The 17,836-nt window shown below is 40.8% G+C and overlaps 1 protein-coding gene across 1 annotated transcript; it reads right to left on the reverse strand.

Annotated features, from left to right (window-relative positions):
* Positions 1-339: 339 nt before the first annotated feature.
* On the reverse strand, positions 340-16,801 carry kdm5ba (lysine (K)-specific demethylase 5Ba). Its single transcript, XM_054784561.1, has 27 exons — positions 16,474-16,801; positions 12,416-12,493; positions 12,174-12,296; positions 11,911-12,081; positions 11,008-11,133; positions 10,828-10,921; positions 10,657-10,754; positions 10,423-10,581; positions 10,165-10,284; positions 9,701-9,859; positions 9,385-9,566; positions 9,018-9,180; positions 8,498-8,617; positions 8,096-8,290; positions 7,121-7,302; positions 6,679-6,800; positions 6,397-6,547; positions 6,099-6,219; positions 5,635-5,990; positions 4,408-4,546; positions 4,154-4,333; positions 3,916-4,074; positions 3,300-3,719; positions 3,126-3,210; positions 2,856-3,043; positions 1,398-1,667; positions 340-1,313 (listed from the first exon to the last, which is right to left on the reverse strand). The coding sequence occupies exons 1-27, from the start codon at positions 16,624-16,626 to the stop codon at positions 1,176-1,178; spliced, it is 4,452 nt and encodes a 1,483-aa protein (XP_054640536.1). The 5' UTR covers positions 16,627-16,801; the 3' UTR covers positions 340-1,175.
* Between the last annotated feature and the right edge of the window lie 1,035 nt (positions 16,802-17,836).

Raw genomic sequence — 17,836 nt, forward strand, 5'->3', positions numbered from 1 at the left:
GACACAAACAGGCACAGCTGCTACGGATGTGAATTTTTGTCCCACAATTTGCATTCCACAACCTTTCAGCCATGTACTGCTACTTCCAGATGCTGTCACTCAAATTATAAAGTGGATCTGACACGCGCATTATTTGAATGTTTGTCAGTATCCACTCTTGCAAGCGTATGTAATAAAAAAAAATGCCAAATTGTATATTTCGAAGACTTGAGAATGGGATCTGAAATAAGTCAATAAGAGCATTAGACAGAATTTTAGTATTGTCCACACAACACATATAGTTTTAATTAAAAAAAATCTACGACAAATATATTAGATCAGTAAGTCCAGATGTTTGGGAACAAACATTTTTATTTTAAATTGCAAACTGCAACATATGAATTATATTATTTAACCAAAGGAGCAGAAAAAAGGTCATATACCCGTGGCGAATAAATCACACAATCTGTTAAATCTAAATTCAACACAATATTTTCAACCTAAATCTGAGGGAAACCACACACAAAAATAAATGTACATTCCTTTGATGTCGGACAGTTCATTCTCACTTTGTGAACAAGTCTCACTATATGTTGAGAAAACGTGTTTTCCCCAAAGACCAAAAATGAGGAACCTGCAGACTTTGTATCTAAAGTCAGAGAACTGTAAAGGGATTAGGGCTAATATCGTTTTCATACATTCAGATAACTATTCATCTGAGACTTCTTAAAATTATTTGTTTTTGCAACTTTTGATCTGAACTGTTTTAATATCATCGGACTAATCAAGCGATTTCATCGTGGGTTTCGCTTCAACAAGTCAGTTTAAATTGAAGCAGACTCAAGTTATTGCTTTGTTAAATGAAATTATATTAACTCTGTAGGAGAAATTTCACAATGTTCAGACACTACAAAAAAGGTCTAAAGTGTGATTTCAATTGACTTCTGGTTGAAAAATCCCTGCTTTCTTGCTTCTGGAAACATTTGTCAAGTGTTGGAAAGTTTCAGAGAGGGTTAGCTGAAAAAGCAGCCACATGACAGAAATAGTGACGTCTTTGCAACGTAGGAAACGAGTGATTAGCACCGTGTTCACTAAGGGCAAGCCACAAGGTAAAGGGTAAAGAGTTCAGGTGTGCACTTTTAAGTGCTGCGTGCCGCAAAATCAACTGCTGGTCCTTCAAAGTCACTTTTTGGTCTTCACTCCCCTCTGTCGAAGTCTGGCTGTGTGCAGCTTATGCAAATATAGTCTTCCTTCTCTGCTCGCTCAGCAGACAGTCCAACACAGACCTGGTGGAACCACTGATTGCAGCTGCCGTCACATTGGACCCAATTTACCTTTAATGACAAAGTAAAAATCAGCTAACAAAAATCAAGGACTGGTAGTCTGTGTGTAGTAGTTGATAAATAAAGTAAACATACCTCGTCTCCTTCCGGCTCTCTGCACCATGGCGCAGCACACAAGGAGTAGTCCTCATCTGAGTCGGATGCAGAGGCAGCAGGTTCTGACGCTGTGTTTGTGGGCGAGCAGCTCCTTCTGCTTTCTTCACTTCTATCACTGCTCCTCTTCGACTTCTGCATGCAACACTTCTTGGCCTTCTCAGAGTGCTGAGAGTCAGAGCGTTCCTTGCGTCGCTTGGTTGTCTTGCTCTGAATACTCATGGCCTCTTTTTTGGGTTTAGAACTTCCGCTCTGTATAGACACACACACAAGCAAGACAAAAATGATTTAGTAGTCCTGTAGATACCATGGGTCTTTCAAGTATGTGGAAACTGCATAGATTATTAATACAGTTGATTCTGCTTATCTTGACGCTCCTTGGACCGGCTGACTAACGTCAACATAGGTCAGTGGTTCTCAAGTTATTTTCTGTCATGCCCCCACTGGGGGACAGAAATATTTTCTGTACTGTACAGACTGAAGACTCCAAACTGAAACCAAGCCTATTCCAAGAGTCAAATTGTATGTCGAGTATGACAAATTCATACATGTTGGCAGGTCTGCACCAATAATGAAAGTGCTCCCTGCATCTCACGCCACCCCTGACAGTTCACCCTCCCCCCAGGGGAGTCTGCCCCACGATTTGAGGAGCACTGACATAGGTGGTTGTCGACATAGCCAAGATAAAAACCTAAACTAACCATTGCTTGCACATTTATTTATGACTTTTGCCAGAGACATAGAGAATGGGCGATAATAAAGAATTATGACATACAGCAGTTAGTTGACATGGTCTTCCTTAATTTGAGCGTATTATTTTCATATATTGCAGCAATAGGGATTGGGCTATAGGGGGCAGTGGCGTTTGCCTCCAAGTCAGAGCCAGACCAAGTGAGAAGAAGAGTTGCTAAGACTCGTTGGCCACATTGATGTGTGGAGTCCATCTTGTTGTTGTGTAGACACCAATAAAAGGCTCATTTGTGCGCCCCACGTCATTGTCATTCTGGTGACATTACAATATTTGACATTCTTACCTAACAGACCTGCTTCTGTAATTTAATTGTACGTCTTGCCAATAATGACAATGACAAAGCTTTCGTACACGCGGAAATCTTTCTCCCAGTGGTGAACAGGAAGTCAGTGTGTGCACTGTGTAACTAGTCAGCAGTTATGTTGTGTCACGCTGCTTAGCGATAATGAAGGTGACAATACTGTGTCGACATATATGGAGCACTTCTTCATAGAAATGCCCCCTTTGGGTGTCAAATTTTATGTCAAGAAAAGTGGTCAACCATGTATGTCAACGATGAACAAAGTGGGCATTTTTAATAATAATAATAATAATAATAATAATAATAATCAGGGCTTCATGAGTTGTTCATCATAAGTGGGGCTGACATAATTGTGTTCTACTGTACAACGCCCAAAATCTTAAAATACCTTTTTGTGGGGTTTTGTGCTTGCCGTCTGTAGCTCATCATCTTTTGTGCTTTTCCTACAGTGGCCACCCTGAGTGGGCAGAGGAGCCAGTTTGTTCAGCAAATACGTGTAAAGCTGCTCTGTCTCAGGCAGTGTGACCTGCAGCAGAAACCCCTCCACCATCAGCTCCTCCAGCTCAGGACCAAGTCCTGTGAAAGGAACATTTTGCAAGTGTGGCTTCAGAATTTAAAATACAACACAAAACACAAGCACACTGTGTGGTCAACTGACCCTGGACTGGAACACACTGGTGCTCTGTGTAAAAAGAGCAGTCGTTCTTTTCATGATGCAACAATATTCTTGATCCATTTTTTCCCTGAAAAATGCAAGAAATAAAACTATGTAAGCTATACCACATATTACAGTGCTTATCTATGTGTGAGAAATGCTTATCTGTTCACTGACCATCTTTGACACTTTTTCCAACAGTCCTTCTGTGCAGGCCTGCTGAACTCTGTGCTGCCACCGCACTGTCCGCTCAATGAGAAAGCGCAGCGCGTCCCCCTCAGGCAGTCGGACTCTAATCCTCTGCAGGGAGGCCAACAGAGGCAGGACCTTGTCTAGGGGCGGCTTCCTTGAACGCTGGCAAAGAGGGCAAAGCCACACTTGGCCATATTTGAGGTCTGGGGTTGCTACAACGCACCCACTGTGGAAAACTTCTCGACAGAGCTCACATTGCACCATGGCCCCCGAGGGCGCCTTTTGGCACACACACACATTAAGTGCACAACAGTTCTCAGCAGGAAGAAGCTTTGACTCATTTGAAGCCCTCAGAGCCAACAAGGTCTCCATCTCCTTCTGGTGGACCTCTGCAAGTGTGGCCATCTGTGATGGGAAAAGATGAATTATATCCATCCCGGAACTACAGTAAAGCAATCTCTTGCAGTGCAATAAAAACAAAATGACGAACAATGTCCAATTTTACTCGATTAAATCAGGTAAATTCTAGCATTTTAATTATTCTAAGGCAATACCAATATAACAAAACAGTTTGCTATATTTGTTATGATGACACACTCACAGCAGAAGCAGAGTCTTTGCTTTCAGAGAGAGCTCTTTCCACGTCGTAGAGCGAGTCCAGTTTTATGGAGGATTTCTTACTGGTCTGTGTTGCCTCTTTTGTTTTTTTATATCTTGACCTTTGAAGTCCTGCTTCTATGTCACATCTTGGGCACAGTACCTAAGAAATGCAAGAGGAGGACTATCAATCCAATGTCCATGTACATAGTGACATAATATTAACACAGATCTCTCCATACCTCTAAGAGAGAAAAGGGTGAGTTTTTTAGTAGGAATGTTTTCGCTGCACTTTCCTTCCAGGTCTGCACGTCAACAACCAGCGCCTCTAATCGACTCAGAGGGTCCAGCCTTACTGGGATACCCTCCGCTTTGAGTACAAGCTCAGAGAGCTTGTCCAGCACAGGAATACGCCCCCCGAGCTGCAAGTGAGCAAAGGCAACATTTATAATGGGATGCTAGCTCTCTCCCTGAGTTCAGTAAGTGTGAATTTTACCTGTAGGGCTTCAGCTTCATTAAGCCATTTCTTAGCCTTTACCACAGCATCCTTTAGCTGCAGGCAGTTGGGCAGGTAAGCAGGGATGTTCGCTATTTCTTGCAACGCCGCATCAAGCGTTTCAATGCTACGATATGGACTATGAAAAGACATATACACATGTTAAATTCATACACTTAGTACAGTGGAGAAAAACACTATCACCACTTAAACAGGTGCAGACTGGCGATGGGAAGTACTGAGAGTTTTCCTGGTGGGCCAATCAATAATGGGCCGATTGACGGCCGTTCATTAATATATTGCTGTGCCTAGCTTAAAGTAACTATCTTCCGGGTCGGTTTGGGAACATGCTGCTGCAGACGCAACACAACAGAGGGTGCGAGTTGGCACAGTTAAAACAAGCCCTCCCGACACAGAACAAGCGCAAGGGGGCTGTATGCGCCAAGGATGGACATCGCTGCCATGACACGTGCATGCTGCGTCAAGTCTGTCCAAGGCTCTGTCAAAAATTAAGAGAATAAAATTACAAAATTTACACACTCTGCTGTCATTCTCTGTAGGTGTACTGGTACTTGCATCCTCCATCAAGGCAGAAGCTGCAGGTTCGATCCCAAACCTGGACAGCTTTTTTTTTTTTTTTTAAATAAACAAGAGGAGGCTCGTAATTGGGGCTGAGGTGGGGTCAGTCTGAACCACAAAGTCCAGGGCTGAATATATGTTCCAGTCCACCCCTGATAAAGAAAGACTATTTTGCCACTTTTCCTTCTCAACGCAACTACTGTATACCTGCACTCCATGCCAATGTAATAAAATGTTGGCAACTTAACTACCGTACATTTTTTACTCAGTTTCTTTTATTTGTTCTACTAAACTAAGCAGCTGACAACTTTATATTCTGGCAAGAGATCAGCTGGGATACCAAATGAATAATACAGCACTTTACACCCACAACAGGTCTGAAAGAGGACAGAAGATGGAGACATTGTGATAAAAATCAACTGAAAAAAGTTTTAGACTTCATTATAGTATTAGAAATAAATTGCTGAACTGAAGATATCCATCATGTTATATTATGTGTTCCCTATATATTGTGTTTATGTGTTCCCTTTGGACTAACGCTTTACCTTTAGACTAAAATGCAAGAAATATCTGACTCATTAATCAAGTATTCATCAGGCGGCAACCTGATCTTTTTGTTTGGAAATATGAGAATGCTTTGGTCTTCACCTCGCTTCCATGAGGCCAAGAACTCGCTCCTCCCACTGCTCGGACACAGTCAGGAGCTCTTGCAGACGAGCCATAGCTCTTTCCACTGAGCTATGAGGGGCCAGGCCCACCCCCTGGTCGATCAGCCTCCTCATTGTGTCAAGACAGAGGTCGTCTGGCCGGCTGCTGGCTTGCTGCACAGCTTCCAGCCAACGAGCCTGCTCCAGTCTCTCCCGGAGTAAAGGCAACTCGGGTAGCTCCACGTCAAGGCCCAGGCTCAGATCCAACAGGTCCTGAAGCTCGACAGAGTTCGGCGCGTCGTCAGAGAGGAGTCTTTCACTGCGCTGCTGGAATTCTTCAACCCGAGTCAGCAGATCCTGGGACCCATAAAGAATTGGCATTACATTTGAATATTAATGGAAAACATGTCAGCCAGCTCTATATGTATCTAAGTAGTACAACAATTCACTTAAATGATTCACAACCTTCAGTAAAGGTGCCTGTCGGATGTTACATGGTAGGTTGTCCAACTGTTGCACAAATGACCTGAGCTCCTCCACTGTCAATTCGTTCTGGCTTTGAGACTTCCCCCCGCAAGAGCGATACCTACAAAATTACGACAGGAAAGAAGACAAAAGCTTTTGAAAACACAGGTAATATGAAAATTTTATGAACATTGAGAAATACGTAAAATATACTAGCGTGAGTGTGTTTGCCATTTTAAGTAAGCACAGAAAAGAAGCTCTGCAACATCAGTCCGTATGGGGACACAATGGGTAGTACCTCGTCTGCCTTTTCCCATTTAGAAGCTGTTGTGCCACCACAGCGACTTTGTCAGCCTGTAAGGCAACAACACGCAGCTGATCCAGTAGGCTGGTTTGTGGAAACGCTTTCGTCTCCGCCTGCTCCACCAGGCTATGAATCTCTTCCAGACCTGACAGATGAGTTATTTAAAAAAAACAACACAAAGACTTAACATAGATTATTAATAATTGTAAATAGGACAATGAAGCTTGTTCTGATTTTTAAACAGAATAAAAGAGGTTACATTTGAATTAACTTCACCTCTGTTTCTGTCTTTCTTCTGCAGGATGTCCTGCACGGTACTCAGCCACTCCTTATAAGACTCTGCACGCAGCTTCACTGATGCCATCATGGGGTATAAATCATCCAGTGTAAATTTATAGCTAGTGGAAAAGGTAAGAAAGAAGATTAAAAAGATAAAACATGCAATAGATGCTGCCATTTGAAATAAATTCACAACACAAAGATGACTAAACTATCACATATTTACATATTGCCTAAGCACAAAAGTACTATTATGGTATAATCATTAAAACTTGACAATACTTCTAGAAGCATACGCATGGTCTCAATTTAGGTGTATTTTAAATGACAAAATTGTTTGTTCCAGATGGTGTTAACGGTGTGCTGTAAATGACTGAAGTTTATTCATGAAAGCATGTAGTAGAAATATCTTCAGTTGCTGTGGCAAGCAAAGACTCACTGGAGTGTTAGGTTGCTAAGAGGACAGGAGCAGAGGTACTGCGCGTGATACAGACAGACCATCTTGCCAGGACTGCAGACACAAGTGATACCAGACAGGTAGCAGGTGGTCCGACACTTGCAGCACTGGCGCTCCTCATCGGGGAGATGCTCATAATCAACTTGCCGAGTTCGCACCACTCCCTGGGGATGCAGATACACAGTCATTAAATGACGGCAAAGAGGAAATAACAGATGTGCGCAGGAAGGGTGTTTTGGTAAACACAATGCAATGGAACCTCGGTTTTCGTTATTAATCTGTTCCAAAAGGCCTAAAAATAGAATCCTATAAAAACAAACAATTGTTCTGACAGGAAATATTGTCAATTAATTTGTTCAGGGCGCTCAAAAATATTAAAAATACATTTGATAGAGAATAATTGTAGTTTCACATGCAGAAAACAATGCCAAACACATAAATTGCAAAGGAAACGGACACATTTAACATTATGACACATTTAAGATCAGTTACCTTTATTGAGGATTTGTAGGCTTCAAGGCGGGCAGCCATGAGGAGCGCAGAGGGAGGGGGTGACAAGAGGGGATTCACACAACAACCATGGTGTGCTCGCAAATCAGAGGTGGAGAAGTGGTAAACAAACAGCGTCTGCGTTCTCTCCCCTCTCTAGACTCTCTGTGATGGGCTCTTTTAGCAATTTCACTCAATAAAAAATGCATGAATAGAGAGTCACCAACGCATAGGGTGTTTTGTTCGGGAACTCGATTCCACGGAATGATACAGTACAGGCTAAACGTTGGTACAATGGTTGTACGATGACTGAGATAGTGTACGAAAATCGGAGCAAAATTTTGGCAAAAATGTTACTTGAAAACTAATCATACAAAAACTGGGGCATTGAAAGGCCGAGGTTCCACTGTACCAGTTAAAAATGTACAATGTAGTTACAAAAGTGGATGGCAAATTACAGCTCCTTACCATCTTGTTGATCTTTTCTCGAAGTTCTTCCTCTTCTTGGACCATCGCGGCCATCTCCTTGTGCACAGCGGAGGCTAGGTCCACATCCATCATGTTTGCTTTGCAGGCCATGTTGCAAACCATCTCGTCGTGGGAGAAGACGCAGTACCTGCTCAGCTGGCGATAGTGCTTCACACAGTCTCGTCCGATAGGCATCTAAAAAAAAAACCCAACAGACATTAAATACAGATGTTCCATTTGAGACTGCTTGTATGGTGCTGTTTCAGCATAACATAGAGTTCTCTAGACAGGCTCCAGTTGTAATTATAAATCTAGACAGGCTCCAGTTGTAATTATAAATCTAGATAATCTATAAATCTAAATGTTTGGTACTGTGTACACAGATTGGTGATCTCTTCATACCCAGTCCATGGTGCAAAAGTTGACCGCTTCAGCAAAGTTGAAACCTTGGTTGAATCCACTGTGATATGCTCTGGGGAAAGTGATGACAAACTCTCCTGCACACTGGTTGGTGCGATAGATCTAAAGTTAGAAATATCGGTAGGAAAGAAAAATGGCAATGAATGCTTCCCGGAATATGATGCTATGTGCGCTCACCTGGCACTACGGTATGCCTTCGCTAATAAAATGTATGACACAGTCAAGAGAGCTAACAATTTAACAGTACATTTACGATTGATCTGTATCATTGTTATACAGGGGAAGCAACATATTAGGAAACACCTCTCAGTGAGGCTCTATACCACTGCAAATTAGAACCCCAATAATAAACACTTTATTAAATGAAAACCTCTGATAGTATCAATCAAAATTAAGCAAGATTATGTTGTAGCCAGTGAATACTGTCCGATAAGCATTTCTCAAAGCTGTAATAAAGGGCTATTTCTAAGATGACGTTGCAAATGTTGCAAAAGCGGTTTACCGGAACGCCGTTATTCATCAGCGTGTTGGGATTCATAATAGTCACGAGCTGATGAAGGAGGTCTGGCTGGGACTCAAAGAGCTCAGGAGCTAGTTTCTTCATTACTGCCTCCAAGTGCTCAGCAGCGTAACCAGGGGCACCGTACCAGGTCTTTGGCTCCCCCCTGCACAGTCAGACATTGTGAAAAACAATCAGTATTTGATATACTGCCACATTCATGTTGCATTCTTTTAACATAACATGGTTTAATAAAAAAAAAAAAAAAATACAAAAGGGCACATGCAGATAAACTATGTTAAAAAAATACTGTTACAAATGTATAAAGGTCAATATTGCTTCAAATCCGCTACACAGTATGAAAGTGTACCAGTGAAGGTAGTTAATGGAGTAGCTCCAGTGGTCCTCAATATGCCAGCAGAAGGAGGAGAAGCACATGCCCACATAGAGCCAGGGTAACTTCATCCCACAGATGTCGGCTGTAATGTGAGTCAGAACTGAGGAGTCCAGCACAGGCATGTTGTTAAGGTTCCAGCCACTTCTCAGATAATGCTGGAGGAGATAAGAAGTTAAATTAGTCCAGCTTTGTATGGTGTATTACATATTTTCTGCAGAATATGTCTTGAAAATAAAAAAAATGCGAGAGAACAAACGTGCATGACGTCTCTGTGGCATCTCTATTATACCTCGTCTTCAGGAGACACTTCAAAATGGCTGTTCTTCACAGGGAAACCACTCCCAACGTCCTTGGAGGCAATGTCCGCCCCATATTCTACAGTCACATCCTCTTCGATGGTGCTGACTAGACGCCAAAACTCCTTCTCTACCAGCTCAGTCGGCACCATCTAAAACATCAGGAAATTCACATTCTCTGATCTTAAGTCTTCATCTCTCGCACAGCTCTTAAAACGAATGCATTCATAAAAAAATTAGAATTCCTCTCCATAATTACAACATTATTAAAGTCACACTGTGTACGAGTGAGGAATTTGTGAGCTTGAGTGATTATCAAAACAAAAACAAAAAAAGGTAACATTGAAACTCTGTCCATGGAACATCACTCGACCAGTTTCTGCAATTTTCCCACAGAATTCTGTGGGATCCTGTAAACAAGACATGTAGACAGTGGCAACAAGGTTTCCACACTCACATGAACTGGCATGTTGAAATAATCTGATTTGAAGGAATCAGCCATGTCTCCAAAGGCTTGCAGGGTGTAGCTCCTGCTGGCCTGCTCAAAGCCAAAAGCGACCTGAGGTTTGCCGCATTCCTGCCAAAACAAAAAGGAAATATACTGTATTGAGTTTAATCCAACTACTTGAACATGCGTTTTATAGTTTGGTCACAACACAGGGTGTTTTTTTTCCATCAAGATTTGACTCCCTGGGGTGAAGAAAATGCACCTCACCTGAGCCAGGCACTTGGGGCATCTCCAGTCTCCTTTGGGAACATCATGTAAGGGGGGTATGAGACAGAAGATGTGATAGCTGTCATCACAGCCATCACACAACAAAAGGCGGTCCTCCTCACTTCCCATGCCGCACACCAGGCACATGTATTGCTCCACCTGAATAGCAAAGACAATGTTTTAAAACAAGAAAAAACATGACATAAGTATGCATTTTCATTGTGATATACTTACTTTACTCTGTGTACTGTTGTTTGTGTTATGTAACATAGTTTCTTCACGTATTACATCAACTTCATGTTCAACAGACTCCTCTTTCACTGCCTTTCTCACTAAAAGACACGGAGGAATAAAGCTTTGAATACCATTTACTCATTATCAACCTTTTAATAGTCTTCATCTTACCAAGATCTGACTTGGCAACGCATGTTCCCATCCTCCTCCTGAGATTGGGGCGATTCTCGCAAACTTCCCCAGGTTCGCTTTTCACACAGCCCCTCTGCAGAGTGTCGTAATGAGCGTCAGGGGTGGAAACATGATAAGAGGAGGAAATGTGAAACACAGAAGTAGACAGACCACACTCACTTCAGATCGCATCCGTTTTGCACGGCGAGCTATGCTGCAGATCTCCTGGGGTTGCACAGACTGGCGCTGCGGCAGGTCATGTGGGGTGTACTCCTTATCTTTCGTGTCATTGGTCAAGGTGGCTCTCTGGAAAGATAAGTTGGAGGACAGAAGGTAATGACTATAAAAGAATGACCCTGATGAGGAAAAATGCAGGTTTAGTTTTCTATACAACAGTGCTCAACACTAACACATAAACGCAGATATACCTTACCACTTATAATGGTAAACACATTTTAGAACGGACACCTGCTTCTAAAATTCATAAGAGGCAATTTTGGTCTGAAATTTACTCTCACTAGCCCAACAGTATCTAATCTAATGAAAACCAATACAAGCACCGTATATATAAAAAAAAGGATAGGTCTGATTGATGCTATTAGAGAGGTATTCTGATTTGGTTGTATTCCATACAGGTATGGCCAAAAACTTTGGCATCTTTGGCATGCCAATATTTTGCCATGACTGTATAATAAAACATTCATAGACATAAAATACATAACATAAAATGTATTACATAAAATAATATGTGCACCTCAAATTTAAAATGGTAAAGGACAACTTTTTATTCAATTTCTAATTGGATTGTATCAATGTTCGACTGTAAAGTGTCAAACATTGTGTAAAAAAGTGCCATCTGTTGAACAGTATCTGTGTTAAACACTCAATAATAAATCTCTCAGTGGGGTGTTTGACCCACTGGAGATAGTGGCAGTAAATATGTGCTGCTTGTGATGCCAAGATAGTCTGTCGCATAGACAATGAAGCTTACAAGGCCAAACCCCTTGATACCTGATATCAGAGTACCAAAAAAACCCCCCAAAAACCTCGGTCACATAAACAAACATTTTTGCTGAAACGTACAGGCAGATTGTCTCCAGTCTGGAATAGGTTATATGGATATAGGATCCGCTCATAGTGGGCCCGCAGATGGGAGCCAACTGCCTTCCCTGAAGCAAAGCCCATCTTGCTGGAGATTTTAGTCCAGCGCCGGTCTCGGCAGACTGCATCAAAGCCTCCTTCCTCATTCACCAGCTGAAGAAAAAAAAGCAACAAATGTAGTCTTTTACAAATGATGTTACATTCATGTGTAGAAAAAAAACACAATGCCCGAATTTAAAAGAGACCTTGTTGAGCTGGTACAGATCTAGAATCTTCCTTTCCACATGAGGGATTTTCAAAGTGCAGCCTTGAAGCTCCCAAAACTTCGCTATTTGATCCAGGAAGTTTAGTTTCACTCTGGTCTGAGCCTAAAACATGAGAACTACAATTAGGCATGTTCCATCACATGTAATTACTACTAAACAACAAGTGCACTGCACACACTTAATGTTAAAACACACATAGCGATGCGATTAAGTGAACATACCTCCAACTCATTGAGCCTTTGAATACGTGGTGTGAATTTCAATCTGTCAACATCACAAGCAAACGGTGGCTGCCAATCCTAATAAAAAATGACAACAAAACAAAAAATATGCAACACACGAAAGAAATTTGAACTTTTTGCATTCGAATATAGTTCATGTGCAATAACAGCAACAATGAGGCTGTGTGATAATACTAGCAACACTTTGTTCAAAATGCTTTCATGCGCAATTCAAATTTTGCTAGTACACATCTTCATACTCCACAAAACAAGTGAAAGTGGGCGAATGTGAAGGCTACCCTAACTAAACTGTGTTACTGTTGCTGCACCATGACATACTAGATTGTAACGCATGCTGTATCACCAACGTGCACCAGACCACACAACTTCCTGCAAGGCTGCATCAATCTATTGTTGGCAACAAGAGACTCAAGAAGATAACCTCAGTTGGACCAGAATATGCTGCATGTGCCCACACACACACAGACGTACACTTTTTGCCCAAATATTCATCTAAGTAAAGCAAATCACTTCTGTGAAACAATCAGATTGATGTTTAATGTGGCATGAGCATGTGTAGCGGATCTGATATTGTTGGCAACTTGTGACAGTATTAGTTTGATCAAAGCGCATTTGAAAAAGTTCTTCCTTCATTACATAGAAACTACAAAAAAAATAGATGACGCTTCAGGAGCACTGACAGGATTATTACCACTCCTTTGACGGATCGACACAACGTGTTGTTCATGTTTTACCCTGAAAGACGAAAATGCACGGGGCATGTAATATCCATCCATCCATCCATTTTCTATACCGCTTGTCCTCATTTCATGTGGCCTGGTGCCTAGCCCAAATATGCTGTGAATTGGCATGAATGAATTTATAACATTTATACAGATATTTTTGTATCATTTCAAGTGTTAACACTGCCAATGCATGTTTTGATCCATTAAACTACTGTAGACTTTCAGCTCTTTGCATAATTCAAATATCAAAATTCACAACATATTAAATGGAATAGAACAGGGCACATAAACATTAAATCCTCAGAAATTTGAGAATTTAATGTTTATGTGCCATGATACGCGTTAAATTCAGGATTTCTACTCATCTTTTTTCTAGGGGTGTTACGAGACAGCCTACGAGATGAGACGATACACAAGATTGGATGAGACAAGATTTTAACATTACTTAAAAAAAAAAAAAAAAATCCATCCATCCATCCATCTTCTATGCCGCTTATCCTCAGGGTCGCGGGTATGCTGTAGCCTATCCCAGCGGACTTCGGGCGAGAGGCGGGGTACACCTTGGACTGGTCGCCAGCCAATCGCAGGAAAAGTACAATGACAAAATATTAAAAAAATATATTGCAATCTACTAATTGAATTTCTACTACATTACACTCTTCTGCACTGCGTGTGTAATGCTAGCGGCCCTGTCGCCACCCACCGAGACAAAGGGACTGTATGACTACAAAAGAGTTCTCACTCCATTCATGCCGTTGCTCTATGGAACAAACGTGCCAAGGTAGTGAAACCAATGCAGAGAGTGATCCCTCTTCCTGCCTGTTTGGAGGCGGGAGATGAGGGAAAACAGGCACACATGCACATGGCAATGCATTAAGGCCGGTAAAATTATAGAGTTCATTTTCATTTATTGTGTGATTAAGTTATTTATTATCATTATATTGTGATTAATTTATTAATTATCATCCCAGGCCTAGTGCCCACGAGACATTTTTTTTCCTGAATGAGAAACCTTGTCACACTTTCATCTCGCAAGATCTTGTGACACCCCTAATTTTTTCTCATCAGTACACTTTTTTACACTTTGTGTACACTACAGTATGCCTCCACAGAAGGTGAAATGTGTTAATGCAGTTTTAGAGTACGCAGCGAGGAGTCTGGTACAGGGTTTTAAGCGGGTCCATCCACTTGCTCCGTGTTACGAGCAAGATATGTCGTCATTTTGGAGCATCTTTGTACGATGCTTAAGTTGGTTTCCGATTCGGCACTAAAGGGGTAATTTAAGGGTGGAATTAATGGAATAAGCAGTGCGAGTGTTGGCCCTGATGATCTGTTTTTTTGGGACACTTCTTAATGTGAAAACATTTTAGGTAAGATCTCGTCTAGTCGATATTAGAAATGGTCTACTTTGAAAACCATTGGACCTAGACTTCTCAAATCTGGACTGGATTAATTTACAGACCCCAAAGGTTCATAAAAAAACATCTTGTGATTAGTGAAACCTTTATTCTATGTGTGAAAATGCAATAAAAGGTACATTTTTCTATATTTTCTGCCTCTAACCCATATTAGACCTGGTCCACTTTGAAAACCACTAGACCTAGACTTCCCAAATCTGGACTGGATTAATCTACAGACCCCAAAGGTTCATAAAAACGGTTTGATTTGCGGAAACTTCATTTGTGAAAATGCACTAAAGGTACATTTCTCTGTTTTCAGCCTCTAGTTCACGTTAGACCTGCTCCACTTTGAAAACCACTAGGCTTAGACTTCTCAAATCTTGACTGGAATAATCAACAGACCCCAAAGATTCATAAAAAAACAGTTTCAGATTTGTAAAATCTTTATTGTATTTGTGAAAACGGTTAATACCACCTTAAATCGAATTGGAGGCTGGTGAATCAGAAGCTAACTTGCGTCGTCATCTCTGACAATTTAAGGGACGTTTAAAAGCCTTTTTAGTTTTAATGTGCTTTCATTGAATGATATATGTTCAGTAAACAATGCTTTATTTGATGAGGATTGTTTAAAGTAAAAGCATAAAATGTAGGTTTTGCTTGCTGTGTCATGCTCTTGGGCCCCCTTTCATAAGACCGACCCTCATACAAACTTTATTTTAATAGCATTTGGAAAGTGGTCAGAAAATGGGATAACTACATATCACTTAATTATGATAATAGCCAAAACAAGATATGTATGATGCAGTGCAGTTTGGCACCACTTATAAATACATCATAGTTTGATTCAGTACTGTATTGACTAATAAACCTTTTCTGTTGTCATTTCAGGCGAGGACAGGCCCAGGCCACCATGCAAAACTGGCCTTTCAGGTCACCGGAATATATTCAACAAATAATCATATACATCCCAGACATTAATAATGGATTCAAACTGATAAAAGAAGTGACGGGAGGAGAATTTCAGTCAAATGTGACATGTTATTACATTAATAGGCAAATTAACAGTGGACACACCCTTGACAAAGCAGTCGCCTCTCGTCTCAACACAATGAAAGGGAAATAAGGTTTGATCTTTAATAAACAGGAGGTTGTGTTCAAAGACTCAATATTTGATCAATGTAAAGTTAGGAAAGTGCGACTTAAAGCAGAGAATTATCATCCAGTTAGAACAAAATAACATTAAAATCAATTTTGGAAGCTTAACTAAATCAAAAATACATAAATACAATGACAAAAAAACTAAAAAAAAAAAAAAAAGAATTATTTGATGGTATATTTTTATTAGCATTCTAAATGAAAAGAGGAACCGTTGTCCATTGTGATAAAGGGTCCTTTTGCTCCATAAACAGTTGGTGCCCGATCACGTAGCGATGTGAGATCCACACACTGCACTAGGGCCAGACTACTGTAAAGTAAGCTAAAATAATAAGTCTGATTGAATTAAAATGGAATGACAAAAAAAAACGATAAATATCTTGCTAAGCTGCATTTACGACAAGTCCATGGAGCACTATCACTGCGCACTAATGTAAACAATTCCCACTATCTTTTTATCTATAAAAACTTAAAAGGCAGTAATTATATTTTTTTAAGTACTGCAATAGTGGAACTAAATGGTTGATAGTTTAAGACGTCCACAGGCAAATATTGACTTATTTTTGTTTATCTGAAGCTAAGCAAACACAACACAGTCCTCGCGCAGGCTAGCTGACAATTCAACTCTCGAGCTCTTACTCCGCCATGTTGAAAGCTGTCTAAAAACACAACTTTGGCTGCGACTTAACGCTCATTCCTGGAACACTGCGGATGGCCGGCCAATACACAACGTCCATATATATCAAGGGAGGCTTACCGGCGGCGGTCGGACTTTGCAGATGCCAGTTTTCTCTGCAATCGGTCGTATTTTGTTAATGTACGCAAAAGGGTCAGCGAATTCCTCCCAGCTGGGCTCAAAAACAGGACACTCCGGAGGAGGAATGAACTCATTCAGCTGAGGTTGAGTCATTCTTGCATCTTTTCCGTGCCGGTCGTTGAACTGTGCCTGCTGATCTGGTTCTCCCACGGTGAATTTGTTAGCTTTGAATTTCAGCTTTCAGTTGATATCCATTCTCTACTCTTTCAACTCAAAGGGGAATTATCTAGTTGGAAGCGATTGGGTGACAGACAGGGACTGTGTGCTTCCGCTCCGAAAAGTAGAAACCCATAAATTACTAGCATTCTCTCTAACATGGTTAACACACAATTACCTACCCATAATGTCTACGTATTATTGATATAATTGAACCTACATATATGCGCAGACACAACAGATGCAATTCCTATTGTTTTGGTGGGCTCAATTGCATACTTTAAATGCCACCTCAGGTTATTAAGACAAATGAACTTCAGGGAAGTTTCCACTTGCACAGTTAGTCGTTTCTAGGCACTTTATTTCTTGTTCAGGATTATTTGTTCAGTGGTTTCCTTACGGGCGATTACTCCCTTGCTTTTTGCGTTTGATTTGACACCTTGAGACTTGAGTCTAGTCACATCGCTGGGAAGTGGGGGATGGATCTGCTGCGCTCTATATAACCCCGCCCGGTTGATCGAAATCAAAGGCACGCCACACGGTTCTTAAATCGAACTCACCTACCAAATCATTCCGCCCCGACCGGATCTATGTTTTTAAATGGTCTAGAGGAGCCTGCTGATTGGGCAGGCAGGAGGCATAGCTCAGCTGTTTGTTTAAATAACATTTAAATGTGTATTTTATTAAAAACTATATGACATCATATCACCAATATGATATATATATAATAGTGAAATAAAATATAAATATTATGATTTGTAGTAAAAATGAGTACCGCTTAAATATTGAGTTGATTGCTAAAAAACATTTGCCTACTTCACATAGTAAATGCTTTTGAAATAGAAAAATAGTTTATTAAACAGGAGCCTGATGTTTATATTATGAGCTTTATATTTGTTCTAATCTCATTTTAGTTATTTCTTTATTGTATAAGGAAATACTTACTATACTTACTTATACTGTCAAGATAGCTTTTTTTCCTCTATTGCCAGTTTAGGTCAAAGCTGTTGCACACAAACTGAGCTCATATTCTTGTTGCTGATTGGTGGGATTCGGTCTAGTGGGTGGGGCAAAGATTTTGATTTACATTTTCTGGCGACCCAAACAACAATCATTAAAGCTTAATGGTTATGCTGACACCAAGCGG

Source organism: Dunckerocampus dactyliophorus, chromosome 8 (genome assembly GCF_027744805.1).
Source record: "Dunckerocampus dactyliophorus isolate RoL2022-P2 chromosome 8, RoL_Ddac_1.1, whole genome shotgun sequence".
NCBI lineage: Eukaryota > Metazoa > Chordata > Actinopteri > Syngnathiformes > Syngnathidae > Dunckerocampus > Dunckerocampus dactyliophorus.